Genomic DNA, 16,774 nt, shown 5'->3' with positions numbered 1-16,774 from the left:
GATAGATACATGGGTGGAATGGGTAGAAGAGGATGAATTGGGACAGAGACGGGCTGGGAATGGATTATTTGGTTCCGCCGCCTTTACGAATCCTTCCTTTTTTCCTTTTCTCCTTTCCACCACCGCCCCGGGGCGGCCCCTGGTCCTCGCAGCTTTCTCTCTCTCCCTCTACTCTCTTTCTCTCTGTCGTTCCTGTTCATTTTACAGCGCCAAGGGAAGGCAATTAATTTCTTTTCTCTTTTTTTTTTTTGTTTTTCCATTTTTCGCTTGCATTTAATTCCCTCTTTTCTGGTTCATTTCATTTCATGCATAGAACGAGGAAGTCAAGTCCCGACAAGAGCTTCTAGATGGTTACCTCTTACGCACTAGCGCCAATGGCTAAGCCCACGCTCCGACGACACCATTCAACCTACCCCAGCAATACGGCACTACTACCTCCTAGCTTGCACTGCAGGCATCATCAACCGTAGCAACAGCAGTTGCAGTTTCAGCGCGCATTCGACACGATGGTTGCGCAGCGTCATGCCGCCTTTGCGGAGGAGTCTGCCGAGGTGGAGGTGCTGTATGCGAGCCTGGACAAGATGAAGAGCGTGTCAAAGAAGATACAAGGTTCCATGTCGCGCCTGAATGAGACGGGCAGGACGGTGCAGGACGCGATTGGGCCGATATATGGGAATACGCAGCGACTACAGGCACAGAATGTCAACATCGAGCGGATACTGCAGGCTATCGAAAAGGTCAAGCAGCCACTCGATATGCGTAACAAGGAGGAGCGGATCTTGAGTAACAGGCCGGAGAAGGTGGGCTTGACCGAATACATTGCGAGTATGGACAGGACAAATCAAGCTCTGCGAGAACTCAAGACGACCAACTTGCGGTCGAACCAGATGGCGATATCAGAGTTGAGCTCGCTGCTGGCAACTGGGGCGGGGAATCTAGAGAACGTGTTCAGGGATATGCTTCGACAGGACTCACAGCCCATCGAGCCGCTCAAACAGATCACAACGTCGCAAGACTTTCCGCGCATCTCTTCTAGCAAGTCGGGGCAGTTGCGGACAATCAACACTAATATATCCAATTATCATTCCCAAGTCGCTCCTCAGAGCGATCTGACCCACGCCGGCAAGGTCTATGCTCACGAACGAGGCCAGTACATTGCTCTCTCTCTCCAGAACCTGGCTTCAGCCACGCTTTCGACTGCCAAGAAGTCACAAGCAGATGCCATATATCGACCTGGAACCTGTGCCATCACCACCTACGCGACAGGGCTGCAGGGCATGGTAGTTGCTGAATACGACAGCATATGTCCAGTATTTCAACGCGAGGAGTGGGGTGCTGTTCTGCGAGCGACACTACAAGAGGCAATGAAGACTTTCACTGGAACGCTACGTGACCTGGATGCTCACATACGAAATCACTTGCTCACAGACTGCTACCTTGGCTATGAGATTATTGACGTGGTGACGAAGATGGGCCTTACCATCGAGCAACACACGAGCGAGTTGAAGCAAGTCATGTACGACGCGCTCAAGCCTGTACGGGAGACATCCAAGTCTTCGTTGTCCTTACTACTCAACGACATACGGGTCAAAGTCAGCCAAATGCTTCAAATACCTGCAGATGGCGCCTCCTTGCCCATTACTACAGATGTTATGGCACGCTTGCAGACCATGACTGCCTATCTAGTTCCGCTAGCAAGTATCATGCGTAGCTTGGGCGATGGCGGGTGGAATCAGCCAGGCAACATGGGTAGCTCGTCATCGTCAGTGCCTACCATCAAGTCCTTTGACGTCGGCGCAGATGGTAAACAGTTGTTTGCCCACTACGGCACCGACACCATCGAGACCTTGATCTCTTCCCTCGATGCGAAAGCGCGCGGACTCCAGAAAAGCAAGAGCTTGCAAGGTGTCTTTCTTGCCAATAATATCGCTGTTGTCGAGCGGATGATAAGAGCATCCGAACTGGCGATTTTGCTCGGTAGCGCGCAGCCCAAGGTGGATTCGTGGAAGAAGAAGGCGACGCAAATGTATATTGAGGCCTGGAGAGAGCCTTCGGGGCACCTGCTGGACGTGCAGTATACTTCCAAGCAGCCTCGACCACCTTCCACCGGCCATGCTGTGGACAGTTCGGCAATTTTGAAGTCACTGTCCAGTAAGGACAAGGAGATCATCAAGGAAAAGTTCAAGAACTTCAATGACTCTTTCAACGAAATTGTGGCGCGGCACAAAACATTCAAGATGGAGTCTGAAGTACGAAGGCAGCTCGGCCGAGATGCGCAGATGTTTATTGAACCGCTTTATGCACGATTCTGGGACCGATACCACGAGGTGGACAAGGGCAAGGGCAAGTATGTCAAGTTCGACAAGAGTGGGCTCAGCAGCATTCTAGCCGGACTGAGCTAGTGCTGTTGTGGCAAGGACGCAGGGGGGGAGGGGGAGTATGTAAGAATACCTTAATGATACCCATGATTGATCCATCGAACGCGGAAGGCACACGCTCATACCTACAGGTACCTGGTACCTTATCAGCAAACTTGAGCTGGTGTGTCGGTACTCTCGTCGGGCAGTTTCGACGAGACCAGCACGGTATATCTTGTTCGAATGAGAGCGATTATACATGTACCTTACGCTATGAAATGCTATGAAATGCAGTCCAATACAGTCCAGTCCTAACTCCTAAACTCCCAATGGCAGACTCGGCTGAAACGGATGGGCAGGCTGGATTCCGATTGGCGACACCTGTCACTACCGAGCTTCATCTTACTAGCCGCAGATCCTGGTCTCTGAGCGAACGGGACTGTTCTTGTTGGTTTTCTGCCATTTTCAACCGCCGTACACAGAGCTCAAGATTATTTGAGAGATATGGGCGCGCCGAAGAGGAGAACAGAGCGTTCGTTCTGCTCTTTTCTGCAACCGGCTTACTCCTTCTAAGGAAAGCTTGGCCGTGCGTGGTTCCTGTCCTGTGAGACACTGGGATCTCGCGGGAACCCAGCCGTTTGCCAGGGATGCAACTGAGCCTAGAAGTCTCTGGCCCTCCGGTCACAGAGTCTCACAGACATGTAGTAGTGGCAGTAGGTAGTAAGGTGGTCTTGGTGCACACTGCCCGGCGCGACTCATCCGATCGTCCTGACATCACGCAGCAGAGAGCACTCGAGCATCTACATCTGTTAGAGCTCCTCATGCGACCAGCCGACAGCAGCTTCCCTCTCATCATATTGACTCGGCTCGGCAGCTCGATGTACAGCTGCCATACGGGTCCCTTGACGCGGCTTTGCGCGGGCGTCATGCAAGTGCAGTGCAGTGCAGTGCAGCAGCCATCAGTGGCACAGCAGCTGCCTAGAATTTCGAAGTTTGCGGCGGACTACCGATGGCATATTTGCTGAGCGTGTGGTATAAGGAGTGTGTAGTAGGTGGGTATTGTATCGTCAATTATTCTAGGGAGGCCAGGAGGGTGCAAGGCAGCGTGGAGGTGCGATCAGAGTTTAGGGCGACGTGGAGAAATTATAGGCCTTGGCTAGAGGGTGCGAAGCGTGCCACACCCCTGTCAAACGGCAGAGTCCCCTTTCCTGAAGGTGGTGCACCAACTGTTCAATGTGCTGTCTGCTTTCTGCCTTGTCTGTCCGTCTTGTCTGTCCGTCTGTCTGTCTGTCTGTACCCTTAACCAACCTCCACCAGCTTCTCGCCTTTCACTCGCTGACTTGTTTAACTCACCACCTCACCACCTCACCACCTCACCTCTCCTACACAACCCACCCGACCACCCTCGTGCCCTCTCTTGCAGTCCTCTCCCGCCGCCCGGCAACGCCGCTTCACGACTCGCGCTTCTTCCTACTTTCTCGACCTTCGTTCACCTTCCTCATCACCATCAATTGCGGCGACACCAGTTCGGCGCAAGCGAGCGCGCGAGTGGAACGACACGCGGCATTTCATCCAGTCCGCCGACTGTATTTCCCTGTACGAGCCTTCCCTCCTTACGCCCGCCTCCCCTCCGCGACCACCTCCACCATCTCTCCTCCTCCTCCTCCTCCTCCATCATCAACCCACGGCGCCTGCTCCGCTGGTGGCGCCCCAGCATTTGGAGACGGAACGCGACTGACATGTGTGCTGCCAAACAGAGCTATTGACAGAAGGAATACCACGTGGAGCACTTCCAACAAACACCCCGACCGCACTCGCCATGGGTAAGCCAACTCCTCCTCCTCCTCCTTCATCCCCAATCACCATACCACCAGTTCGTGCGAGCGACGTGCTGCCAGCGGCGAGACACACACTTTCTTTGGGCAGCCGCCGTAGTGAGCGACAGGACAACTGCCATCATGTCCTCCACCACATCCACCATGAGCAGTACGCGGACTCTGAGCACCAACGACTCGCCTGGCCGTACAATTGTGCTGTCCACGGCGACAGCCTCAATTGGCCGGATCGTCACACCAGACCGTCTCGACCTGACAATCAAAGAACTGCATGTAACCAAAACTGACTCTGTACTCGACATAGCATCTTCCAACGGAAACATCCTGCCTCCCCCAGCCCGCGCGTCACCAATTCCAGACTCCGCAATTCTCAACGGCAAGCCATCTTCGCCACTTGTCGCTACAAGCAATGTTCACCAGAATGGCGGGACGACAGCGCCGCAGACGGTGTCATCGAAGGATCCCAAAGCGGCCGCACAGGCAGCCACTGATATGAGGAACATCGTGCGCAGGAAGCTCACAGGCTACGTTGGATTCGCGAACCTTCCGAACCAGTGGCATCGCAAGAGTGTGCGGAAAGGCTTCAACTTCAACGTTATGGTCGTTGGTAAGTAATAAGACCCTTTGTACAATCCAGGAAGGAGCGTTGACAGGGACTTGCTTGCAGGTGAATCCGGTCTTGGAAAATCGACGCTCGTGAACACCCTGTTCAATACGTCTTTGTATCCCCCAAAGGAGCGCAAGCAGCCATCTCTCGACTTCGCACCAAAGACTGTCAGCATACAGTCCATTTCGGCCGACATTGAGGAGAACGGTGTCCGCCTTCGCCTCACCGTGGTGGATACACCCGGGTTTGGAGATTTCGTCAACAATGATGATTCTTGGAGACCAATCGTTGAGAACATTGAGCAGCGCTTCGACGCGTACCTCGACGCTGAGAACAAGGTCAACCGCATGAACATTGTGGACAACCGCGTGCACGCCTGCGTATACTTCATTCAGCCCACCGGACACTCCCTCAAGCCTCTCGACATTGAGGTGATGCGCCGACTGCACACCAAGGTCAACCTGATCCCAGTCATTGCCAAGGCAGACACCCTAACCGATGAGGAGATCGCGTCCTTCAAGCAGCGCGTAAGTCTGCGCATTATGCGAACACTTCGCTCTCGGAGCTAACAAGAGTATAGATCCTTGCTGATATCCACTACCACAACATCAACATTTTCGAGGGCCCACGCTACGAGCTCGACGACGAGGAGACCATTGCCGAGAATAACGAGATCATGTCCAAGGTACCTTTCGCAGTCGTCGGTGCCAACGCCGAAGTATCGACACCCGAAGGCCGCAAGGTTCGCGGCCGCCGATACCCATGGGGTGTCATCGAAGTCGACAACGAGGAGCACTGCGACTTTGTCAAGCTGCGACAAATGCTCATCCGCACCCACATGGAAGACCTCAAGGAGCATACCAACAATTACTTGTACGAGAACTACCGTTCCGACAAGCTCACCTCTATGGGTGTCGCTCAAGATCCTAGCGTGTTCAAAGAGGTCAACCCAGCTGTCAAGCAGGAGGAGGAGCGCTCGCTGCACGAGCAAAAGCTCGCGAAGATGGAACTCGAAATGAAGATGGTATTCCAGCAGAAGGTTCAAGAAAAGGAGAACAAACTCAAGCAGAGCGAAGAAGAGCTATACGCCCGTCACCGCGAGATGAAGGAGCAACTCGACCGACAGCGACAAGAGCTCGAGGAGAAGAAGCAACGCATCGAGAGCGGGCGACCCATCGAAGAGAAGAAGGGTCGCAAGGGTGGATTCTCGCTCAGAGGCTAACTTGTGCACTGAGGCGAAGTGCGTTGCGTTGGAGCGTGTTCATGTTAATGTCGAGCAAGGCAGGGACGATGATCGGCCAGACAGAGATGCAGTCCCGTCTGCAAAGGCTCGTCTGTATCTGCCGACGCCGGCGTTGTCATCTAAAGGGAGCGGTGGGGAATCTGCATTGGCGCTGCGAGCAGGACTGGCTAATGTTACTAATCCACATTACCATTGCAAAACACCTCACCAGCCCCCCAAGACTTGTCAGCCCTCCCGGTTGCCATGGACCGAAGGGGCTATATCGACGATGTGATACCATGGAGCCTTTTGATATTTTATCTGCTTCTTGTATTTTACTAGGCTGACCGACTTTCCTTGTGTTTTTTTGAGAGAGAGGATAGCAACGGTATTAGTATAGGACACAGACCGACTGCTCTCACCTTTCTTAGTTGTCGAATGGGAAAAGATTGTTTAGTTTCCACCCCATCACAGAGTCTTTGATGGTGTCGCATTTAGGTAGTTGGCACGATGTGTCGACGGTACTGGGACGGATCTGCTGATATGCCACAGAAAGGAAGAAGTGGACTTGATCATGTTACACCGCCCTCTGCTGCCGCAGACTATTCGCACCGCATCCGGGTGTATGCGAACGATCTCCACGTGCCTGTCAACGATATGAATCTCGGCCGCGATCGCAGTTGGTTTCAGACGGCGTCTCGCAAGCAGCGGCAGAGTGGCGCCGATGAAGGAGTTTAGACGGCCTTTATTAGCTGCGCTTTCGGCAGCCGTTCGGCTTCGCGGCATTGGAAGGGACGTCATCCATAGAAGAGCGGAAAGTGCATGCGCGGCTCAGTGTCGATGCATGTCGACGGCGTAGATCTTCTTATACCTCCTATGGGCTGCGCTTCGCTCTTCGGCCACAATAGCCTCTCTCCCTGCCAACATACCACAAGGTGCACTCTTGCAAATGGACTTTAGATCAGAACAAGAACGTGCGCGACGGCCGGACGAGACAGAACGACATTACGAACCCGCAGAAGAAGATGTCAATCGCGAGCGTGTAGTAGAGACCGCAGTGCCTACGAATTCCTCTTCCGCACTTCGCCTTCAGGAATCTCACGAAAAGCACCATGTCCATGATGATGATGATAATGATGTTGACGACGACTCATCCGATACCTCTAGCGTCTTTTCCGAGGGGCGCCACACCGAAGGCCCCCCAAGCCTACGACGAAATAGTGTAGGCAGTCCTGGTATTCTCTCGCGTACCACCAGCCGCAACGTCGAACGTGTGCAAACGACCGCGTCGACCGTCTTATCAACGATTCGATCCCGAGTCCCACGAGCACCCTTCACGCATCCCCTGACGCACCAGAAAACTTCTACGGATGTCTTGGTCGATTTCGATGGACCGGACGATCCGTATCGTCCTGCGAACTGGCCCTTTCGGAAAAAAGCCGTCACGACAGTCTTGTATGGCTTCACGGCCATGGGCGCGACCTTTGCGTCGTCTGTGTACAGTTCGGCGGTGAATGAAATTTCCGAAGAATTTCACATTGGATCGACCGTGTCCACGTTGGGAGTGTCGTTGTTTCTCGTCGGGTTTGGCATTGGACCTTTGTTTTGGGCGCCGTTGTCTGAGGTTTATGGGCGCAAACGGACGGTGTTGGTGCCGTATTTCATCTCGGCCATGTTTGCGTTTGGAGGCGGTGCGGCAGAAGATGTGCAGGCGTTGATGATTTGTCGGTTTTGGCAGGGGATTTTTGGGAGTGCACCGGTCACGAATACGGGTGGCGTGTTGGGGGATATTTGGTCGGCGGAGCAGAGAGGTGCGGCTATGGTTGGTTATGCGATGGCGGTGGTGGGTGGACCGACGATTGGGCCGATTATTGGTGGTGCGTTTATCGTGAGCGGAGTAGGGTGGCGGTGGACACAGTATTTCACGGGGATTCTCATGATGCTGTTTTTGGTGCTGGACGTCCTGATTCTCGATGAGAGCTACGCGCCGCAACTGCTCGTGATCAAGGCTCGAAAGCTGCGCCATGAGAGTGGCAATTGGGCCTTACACGCCAAGCACGAGGAATGGGATATCTCGCTCGCGGAGCTGGGCAACAAATATCTCATCCGACCCTTCCAACTTCTCGCCACTCCCATTTGCGCTCTCATGGCCTTGTACGCCTCCTTTTGCTACGGCATCCTCTACGCCTCGCTCGCGGCTTTTCCCATAGAATTCCAAGAAACCCGCGGCTGGAACGATCTCGTGGGCTCCCTCCCCTTTTTGGCCATGTTAATCGGAATCTGCATCGGCGCGGGAGGAAACTATCTCAATCAACAATTCTACATCCAACGTCTCAAAGCCAACCACTACCGACCCGTCCCCGAAGCCCGTCTCCCACCCATGATGGCCGGCTCCATCCTCTTCGCCGCGGGCCTCTTCACTTTTGCATGGTCTTCAGCACCACACATTCATTGGATCGTACCGTGCATCGGCATCGCACTCGAAGGGATTGGATTTTTCACGATTTTCCAAGCTGCATTGAATTATCTCATTGATACCTTTCAGCGCTATGCGGCCAGTGCCGTCGCGGCGAATACGGCTTTGCGGAGTGGACTCGCGGCGGCTTTTCCGTTGTTTATTTCTCCCATGTTGCATCATATGGGCATTGATTGGGGAGTGAGTGTTTTTGGATTTTGTGCTGTTGCTATGATTCCTATTCCGTTTGCGTTTTATCGGTTTGGGAGACGGGTTAGAGCGAGGGGTGCGTGGAGTCGGGAGAGTGTTTATCCGATTGGGGAGGATGAGGGGGAGAAGGGTGGAGGTAATAGTGAGGATGAGGGGGGCAAGAAGATGAAGAAGAAGAAGACGAAGCTGGATGTGTGAAAAGGAAAGAACAAGAGAGATATCGACAGTGTGATTTTTTTAAGCGTAGTAGACGGACTGAGAAACAGACTGACTGCCTCCATAATTCCCGATATTTCCATCCAAATCTCTCTCCAATGAAAATATTATTCCAATGAATGGGAAATATCGTTCAATCCCACTCTCTCTCTCTCTCCATTTCCTCAAAAATAAACCACCATCTCCCCATCCAACACCTCATTCAACCCCACGCGCATCACTCCCGTTGCAGCATCATACGTCCACCACTCGCATTCCTGTGTCGTGCCCGTCGAAGATTTATAATATGTCGGTGTCGTCTCACTCACAACACTGACCCCCAACACCATCACGGAAGCGAGAAGTGCATGAGAGGTGATGGGATATGCAAAAGTGCCGTTGATGAATAATGTGGAAGAAGAAGAAGAAGCCTCGTAGAAAAAGGAAATTTCCGAAGTGGTGTCGAGGGGTTGGATGAGACTGTCTCCGTCGTCGAGATAGAGAGAACCCGTCGCTGTGGCAGGAGCTTCCCCTTCCCCTTCCCTTCCCGGCGCAACGAGAAGTTCCAAAGGAGAATTTTTCGTTTCCGACGTCGTATATCCCGGAGATTGGCGCATGGGGAGAATACTGCCTCCACGAACATGAATGGGCGGGGGAGCAGTAAAAGGGATATCTGTCAGAAGGAAATCTTGGCCCGAGCTTTCGATGAGTTGCCATGTGTTCCATGTGTAGAAGCGATCGTTGGGGAGATAAATGGTTACGCTGGTGGAATTTTCTTCGGTGACGGGGGAAATGAGAAGGGAGTTGCCGTAGAAGAATTGGAGTTGGTTGGCGAATGTGTTGGAGTCGGTGGGGTATTGAAACCAGAGCGGTTGGAGGACGGGTGTGCCGTCGAGAGTTTGTTGGTGGAAGCCTGTGTAGATGTAATCGAGGAGACGATAGCGGATATCGAGAGCGTTGCGGGCTGCTTCGGCGACGGTATCCCAGAGGAAGAATTCTTGCGGGAGAGACGTGTCACTGTTGTGGTTTCGCATAAAAGTGTAAAAAGCTCCCAGCGAGGCCCAGCGTGCACAGAGTGTCTCGGTGGTGTTGCCTCCGAAACCACAAATGTCGCTGCCGACCATGGGCACTTGGAAGAGTGCGGCGAAATTGAGCATGCCCTGGATCGAGTTGCGGTAGTGGTCCCATATGCTCAGATTGTCTCCTAACCACTTGCCCGCGCTGCGACCTACACCGGCAAAGGTGGATCGGGTGATGACCAGTGGTCGGCGCCCAGGTCTGCGCGCCAGCATCGCCGTGCGAGAGGCTTCGCTCATCTGACTGCCGTACAGGTTGTGGACGTCCAGCTCGACATGGCCATCGTAGTGGATAATGTCCGTGTCCAGTGTGAAGTTGGACAAGCCTCCCACGGCCTGATAGGTGTTGGCGTTGTCGATCTGGTAAGGAGGCGCCAAAAAGTCTCTCTCCGGGTAACCAATGAGTTGGGCTCCCGAGGGTGAAGTCAATACTTGACGCTTGGGTGTGTCACTGTTCTCACTCGAGACCGTACGCTTCTTCTTTTGACCACCATTGTCGTTTGGATTGGAGTCGGCGGCCAGCCACGGCGGCGCATAAGCGTAGTCGTCAGGGGGATAGGGCTGAGCACCTGGCTGGAAAGTTTCAGGGAAGCCTGGAATGGGGCGTGGTTGCGAGCGGAGAGCTGGGCGTAGAGGCGGAAAGTTGCGTTCTGCCAGAATCAAAGAGATCAAAAGGTGAGCGAGTGCCTACTACTGGTTGGTTGCAAGAGTAATACTGACCTTCTTGAGTCTCTTCTGGAATGTCTCCGAAGAAGTTGAAGTTTGCAGCTCTAAGCAGGGAGAAGTCAATAGGTCAGCAGACGTCTCGTGATGTATCGGTCTATTCCATGTCTGTTCGTACTCATTCATGTCGATCCAGAGCCCATCGATATCAATGCCCGTGTTGGCATCGAAGAAGCTGGCAAACTCATCATTCCACCACTGTTGCACTTCTGGGTGGAACCAATCGGGAAAAGCAGTCACACCGGGCCAGACCACCCCCTTGTAGACGGATCCGTTCTTGTAGACAAAGTACCCATTGTCTCGGGGAATCGTAAAAGACGTGTAAGTCAGATTATCGTATTTCTGCTCCTGGTATGCCACAGCAGGATCCACCATGACGATGTAATGCTGGTCATTTTCATGGAGGTAATTGACAATCTCCCGAACCCGATCGATCGGGAAGCGATCGGGGTCGGTGGTCATGATAAATCGCTCGTACATGTAGTCTACGTCCCCCCGAAGGTTAGTGAGCATGCGTCTCATACGACTGAGGGTGGAGCAGAGCAGAACACGTACCAATATCAGTCCACATGGTCTCGAGCGGGATTCCAGCGGCCGAGTAGTTGGCAACGACCTCAGCAACGCCATAAAAGTCTCGATAGCCATAACGGCATTGGTGCAACCCAAAGGACCAGTAAGGAACCTCTGCAGGCAATCCTGCAACCTCGGCATACTGTTTGCTCACTTCGGTGGGGGTGGGACCGGCCATGAAGAAGAGATCGATGATACCAGACATTAGATTGTACTCGAGGTATTGTTGGCCGTTAGCATCTTGATCAATCTTGACATCCATGCCTGCACTCGAATGCAAATAGACTCCATGTGTGCCACTGGCGCCACGGTGGTCGAAGTAGACTGCGAAAAATCGTGGGTAAGCCTGTGAGCCATAACAACACCATTTGGTCCTATTGAAGGCATCGAAGCAGGCTAGACTTACCCGGATGATTTCCATACAAATTCGTCCCCTCTGGAATTCCATAGCTATCCCGAGACCAGAGCGTGCGCGTATAACCCGTCGTACCCAGCTTAAAGTCATCTGCATGCTCTCCGAGCCCGTAGAGGTTGGGATTGGCAGGCAGCGCAGTGCGTAAGCGCAGGTATTCGTCCTGAAAGATGAGAGACTCGGCGGAAGAGTCAAAGAGCACTTCATTGTTCGCTTTTCTGACCACACGGAAACTAAACGGCGTTTCTTGATAGGTAAATTCGAGTTCGGCTTCATCTGCTGAGACCGATTGGTCACTCGGCGGGTACGGGAAGATTGATTCGGGAACGGTATATGCGATGGCAGGACTATCTTGAATCTTGATGTGGAGTCGTTTTGCTATTGAAACCATCATTATTAGTCACTGGTAGCCATATCATCGCCATCATCATCTTCATCTTCATCCAACAACACCATCAAGTGAATAGGTAGAAAAAAGAAAAAAAAAATCCATACCCGTATCATAATTCACCATCAACTTCAAACTAGGAATATCCGATCCAAAGCTATTACAAGCCGGTCCCGCCAAAGACAAATCAGCAGTCAGTCCAGTATTCCCCGATTGGACATTGCTGATCGAGTATCCAGGACAAAATGTAGCTTGTCGAGGTACAACAATAACAAAAGCTCTTCCCGTGGCAGCGATGAGAGCGCCTGTGAGAGCCACAAGAACAGCAGCAGCACTCCACATGATGGTGGAAGAATTTTGCCAGTAGTAGTGGTAGTAGTAGTAGCTGCTGCTGCTGCTGCATGGCCGCGGACTCTGCATGGCTTCTATGAGGTAGATATATATATGTATACATATCATGCAAATCCCCCCCTCTCTCCCTCTCCCGCTGTCTCTCCCTTCCCAAATCTGGTAGCTCACAAAAAAAAACAAACCTACAAAAACCAAGGTACGGTACAAGAAACCTTGTCTGTCCTCGTGAACTCTCACCTTCGATAGTAGCTGTAGCCAAGACTCGAAAAAACACACAGAGCTCCGCGCAAAGTGTAAAGAAAAAAAAAAAGTCCACACCTAAGCCTTTTGACGCCAACCGCGTGACCGATGCGAGATGGGAAAAGGGAATTGTAGAGTCTAGGCGCAGATGCACGTGAAAGTTGAGTCCAGTGGTGTGAATACCTCCTAGGACAATAGGACAATAGTGTAGGCGATGGGATGATGTGATGATGGAATGGATGTCCCCGGAGGGCGGGCGCGTCTTGTCTCTCTTGGCGAAGGGTGGAGTTTTCTTCTGGGCAGCGCATGTGTTACATTGTCGATCTCTCCTCCGCATACTCCGTCGAGGAGCCGAATGAACCACGTGCTCTTTGAACAAGGGTGAAACAAAAAGATGGAAATCTGGGGATGAAGCGAGATGGATGGCTACATGTATATGACCTCGGTTTGGAGGAAGAGTTGAAGTATCCACGTCATGGGAGAGAGGAAGGCCAGGGGCAATGCGGTATTTCACATGCCATTTTTTTTTACCCCTCGGGGTATATGCTATATGGTGCGTCACGAGCAGCAGTCGACTCCCTTCATGCGCCTGCAGCTGTACGTCTCCACGATGCGATGCCGTAGAGCTACGATGGTACACCTTCATAGTCCCAGCCATCCCCCCCTCGCCTGCGTCGTCGCTTCGACGTCTGTCGATTCCCCGCACACTTCACCAAAACCGTCAGTGCAGCGAGCACGAATACAATGACTCCTCCCACGACCGGCACCACAATCCGGCGAGTCTGCTGTTCGGGCTCCCCACTGTAGGGGCAAGTCGTGTTCTGGCCCAAGACCCAACACGCATTGATGTCGAGGTCGTTAAAGTTGAGCCAGAGCAGTTCATCCACGCCGTCGCCTTGAGACCCGGCTCGGTACATGCGCCACACCCATGCCAAATAACTGTTCTCGAGTGCAGTCCGGGGAGCATCAAAGGTCTGGTCATCATCGCAAGCCAAGTACATGCGATCGTACGGCACCTGCGCGTCGCTGATTTCCCATTCGTAGGGTTGACTCCCCACTCTGCAGGCGCCACGACGAGACGCACCACAGTCCAGGACTTGCCAATTGCCAGACGTCGAGTTGAGAGCTGCGCATCGATCATCGCCCAAATCGTCTCGCTGGGTGGTGTTGACGGGCTGTCCGGCAGACCACGACCAGACAGTACTTTGCGCAAAGGCAAGATATGGCTCGAACCCTTGGTCCGCGGAAGCGTTGCCCAGTGTCGCATTCAAGATGGGCGATATTCCACACGTGGTGAGACTCCGCGCCTGGCTCAGGTACGTAGATAGCTCTGCAGGAGTAGCACTGGCGCCGCTCCCGAGACTGGAAACTGCCCAAGAGGAGTTCACATCTGCTAAATTGGTTTCGACGGGATTGAAGAAGCAGCCCGTCGTGACGTTACCAGAATCCGTATAGGTAACGTTTGTGATGGACTCCAGATATCCCAGCGGAAAGATGGCTGCGCGATCACCAGTGGAATTGTACGCAGCCATCTGAGGATCAATACTTCCAAATCCTACTGTCAATCGGTTCGACACGCCCGGAAGTTCCACAAAACCTTCGCTTGGCCAGCCATCGGGAGAAGAGGGCGTGTTGCCACTCTCCACCGTGAAGTAGGATGCGAGTGGGTGGGCTGCACCGTATGTCGAGAACCAGCTCCCGCTATGATTCAGATCATCTCTCTGGCTGAGCAGATCGCCTGGCGGATACAAATAGGCAGATACATTTCGTGCAAGCTCCGCACTGAGCAGCGATGCCCCCTGTGGTAGGTTGGTATCACTAGGTGCTTGGGCAGGTCCACCGGAAGCTGGCGCGGCTGCGTGCAGATTGAGCATGAGAGTGAGCGTTCTTGCAGCAAGGTCAGTATCCGTATTTGCCTGTCCCGGATGTCAGCATTCCATCCAGGCTCACGCTGCAGCGGCACGTTACATCGAGCAGCACACGTACCAGATGTGCAGATACGATACTGACAAGCAACTGCCAGTCTGTCTTGTAAGTGCAAGAATACGGTCCCGCCTTGAACAGCGTGCCGCCAGCAGCGTCCGAGTTTGCAGGCGGAGAAGTGCCTGGCGCAGAAGTGTTGGTGGGATTTGCGGTGAGAGTGGCGATGGGCATCATGCTCGTGGACATGACCACAGTGGTGGAGGCGGCGCTGGTCTGTGATAGTGTTTCTTCGTCCTGTCTCCGTAGATGATGCATGTCTCTGCCTGCCATGTTGCTGTCCACCGAGATGGGGGCAGCCGGCACGCTGGTAGACGCGGTGAGCGTTGCATTTGCGCCGCCGTCATCATCGTCGCCGCCGCCGAGCTCGACGGGACAGAGGCTCCAGGTTAATCGACTTGCGTCCCAAAAGACATCGGCCTCGAGTCTGCGGAATCCGCTGACCAGCAGATTCGAGATGCATTTTGCGGCAGCCGTCTCCTCGTAGGAATCATTACCAAAGCATGCTGCCGTGAGCACCACGCCGGGATGGTTCACATAGTTGATGGGGACACGAAGAGACAATTCGCGTTGCGACTGTGATGGAGACACGGCGCGCGTTAGTCGGTGCAGTGGCGGGGGGTAAGAAGAAAAAGAGGAAGAGGAAGAAGAAGAAAAAGATCATACAAGAGATCGAATCCAGCCAGTATCTATAGCCGGATCGGGAGTATATAGAATCGACATTGACTCGTGGAGGGAGGGGTGGTTCAGAGGAGGAGGAGGAGGTCAGCAGATGTCGCATCATGCATACACACACACCCCAAACAGGAAAAAAAGCTGGAATAGCCCCCGCCCCCTCCCTGACTTCCTGAAGGATGATATGAGATGAAGTTTTGTTTGTTAAAAACCTCACAAGAAGAATGAATACATTAATGCGATATAATGATGATAATGATAATGATGATGATGATGTCCTAGAAGGAAGCCGTCGTCTCCCATCATCCATCTCTCTGGAATCTGACTAAGGCACCGTCCCGTGAGAGCGGGAACAGGCTCGTCCCTTGAGCTTACCGTGCCGTGCCTCGGCTCTTATATCGTAATCCCAGAGGGAGATCACCATGAGACGCCCGGCCGGAGTTTACTCTCGGATCTCTCTCTCTTTCTCCCTCTCTCCTCTTCTTCTGTGTTTTATTTTGGTATCTGTCAATTGTCATGCAACGCAGCGGCGTCGTCACCCGAAAAAAAGCCTCAAGAATGCAAGAATAGCACAGCACAGCACAGGGCGCCTCGGAGTGAGAGTCATGCTAGACTCTTATTAGGAGGCTGAGAGGCTGAGGGGAGGGAATCATGCCGAGTAGTCACCACCTCTCTGCTGGATACCTCTAGCTGGAGACTAGTGGTTGCTGGCTGGGGCTCTGCGTATGAGAGGGAGAGGGGGGCTGGCGCACGGTTGAAAGAGTGGAAGGAAGACTGCGAGATAGAAGAAGAAGAAGAAGAAGAAGAAGAAGGAGAGAGAGAGAGAGAGAGAGAGAGGAAGAAGAGGAATAAGAAGAGGAAGAGGAAGATGAGGAAGAATAAGACGAGGAAGATGAGGAAAAAGAGGAAAAAGAGAGAGAGAGAGAGAGAGAGAGAGAGAGAGAGAGAGAGAGAATAAAGGTACTGGTATCTCTTCATCACTTGTAATATGAACTGTACAGCAAAACAATACACTACAAATGTACTGAGTGAGCATCGCAGTCTCGCAGCAGAAGGTGCGCGCGCGCCGGCTCATCCTCAGACAGACGCTGGTCGCTCATCTCGGAACACCAAAAAAATCGCTTGAACGCTGTCATCACGCTGCTTGCCTCAAATGGCTTCATCCATCCATCCACACACACACACATACACGCACAAGTCTTCATCCGCATTCCTGGGTATCGTCAAAAAAACTCCATTTTCCTTGGTAATTTTCCTTTTTCTTCTTCTTTTCTGCTTGTCCATTATTAATGAAAAATTAAGAACAAGAACAAGTGTACAAAAGAAGCAGTCTGTCTGTTGATGGGGTTGGTCTGTCGTCTGTTTCTTTATTTCAGTAGGTGGGGTTTCAATGGGTGAGATTGCTCAAGCTCATCTTCGCCTTGGGCGAATCCTCGGGCGAGGGACCCGCGAGAATGGGCGTACCCATGCCCGAGTCG

The 16,774-nt window shown here is 52.9% G+C and overlaps 5 protein-coding genes across 5 annotated transcripts; 3 read left to right on the top strand and 2 right to left on the bottom strand.

Annotated features, from left to right (window-relative positions):
• Window positions 1-315: 315 nt before the first annotated feature.
• SEPMUDRAFT_147487 (uncharacterized protein) lies at window positions 316-2,652 on the top strand. The gene has a single exon (XM_016904330.1). The coding sequence runs from the start codon at window positions 507-509 to the stop codon at window positions 2,400-2,402; it is 1,896 nt and encodes a 631-aa protein (XP_016763785.1). The 5' UTR covers window positions 316-506; the 3' UTR covers window positions 2,403-2,652.
• A 1,004-nt stretch (window positions 2,653-3,656) lies between these two features.
• On the top strand, window positions 3,657-6,484 carry SEPMUDRAFT_147486 (septin-7). Its single transcript, XM_016904329.1, has 5 exons — window positions 3,657-3,953; window positions 4,115-4,180; window positions 4,497-4,799; window positions 4,860-5,326; window positions 5,380-6,484. The coding sequence occupies exons 2-5, from the start codon at window positions 4,177-4,179 to the stop codon at window positions 6,019-6,021; spliced, it is 1,416 nt and encodes a 471-aa protein (XP_016763784.1). The 5' UTR covers window positions 3,657-3,953; window positions 4,115-4,176; the 3' UTR covers window positions 6,022-6,484.
• A 471-nt stretch (window positions 6,485-6,955) lies between these two features.
• On the top strand, window positions 6,956-8,962 carry SEPMUDRAFT_147485 (MFS general substrate transporter). Its single transcript, XM_016904328.1, has one exon. It carries the CDS (start codon window positions 6,971-6,973, stop codon window positions 8,882-8,884), a length of 1,914 nt encoding a protein of 637 aa, XP_016763783.1. The 5' UTR covers window positions 6,956-6,970; the 3' UTR covers window positions 8,885-8,962.
• A 74-nt stretch (window positions 8,963-9,036) lies between these two features.
• Window positions 9,037-12,293, bottom strand: SEPMUDRAFT_80619 (glycoside hydrolase family 31 protein). The gene is made up of 7 exons (XM_016910252.1): window positions 12,158-12,293; window positions 11,657-12,040; window positions 11,236-11,574; window positions 10,799-11,165; window positions 10,678-10,727; window positions 10,527-10,607; window positions 9,037-10,388 (listed from the first exon to the last, which is right to left on the bottom strand). Exons 1-7 carry the CDS (start codon window positions 12,174-12,176, stop codon window positions 9,067-9,069), a joined length of 2,562 nt encoding a protein of 853 aa, XP_016763782.1. The 5' UTR covers window positions 12,177-12,293; the 3' UTR covers window positions 9,037-9,066.
• A 756-nt stretch (window positions 12,294-13,049) lies between these two features.
• SEPMUDRAFT_147484 (uncharacterized protein) lies at window positions 13,050-15,407 on the bottom strand. Its single transcript, XM_016904327.1, has 3 exons — window positions 15,288-15,407; window positions 14,628-15,197; window positions 13,050-14,557 (listed from the first exon to the last, which is right to left on the bottom strand). Exons 1-3 carry the CDS (start codon window positions 15,342-15,344, stop codon window positions 13,268-13,270), a joined length of 1,917 nt encoding a protein of 638 aa, XP_016763781.1. The 5' UTR covers window positions 15,345-15,407; the 3' UTR covers window positions 13,050-13,267.
• Window positions 15,408-16,774: the final 1,367 nt, after the last annotated feature.

Source organism: Sphaerulina musiva, assembly GCF_000320565.1.
Source record: "Sphaerulina musiva SO2202 unplaced genomic scaffold SEPMUscaffold_2, whole genome shotgun sequence".
Classification (NCBI taxonomy): domain Eukaryota; kingdom Fungi; phylum Ascomycota; class Dothideomycetes; order Mycosphaerellales; family Mycosphaerellaceae; genus Sphaerulina; species Sphaerulina musiva.
The sequence above is the reverse complement of the archived record's forward strand: the minus strand, read 5'-3'. Positions and strand labels throughout refer to the sequence as shown.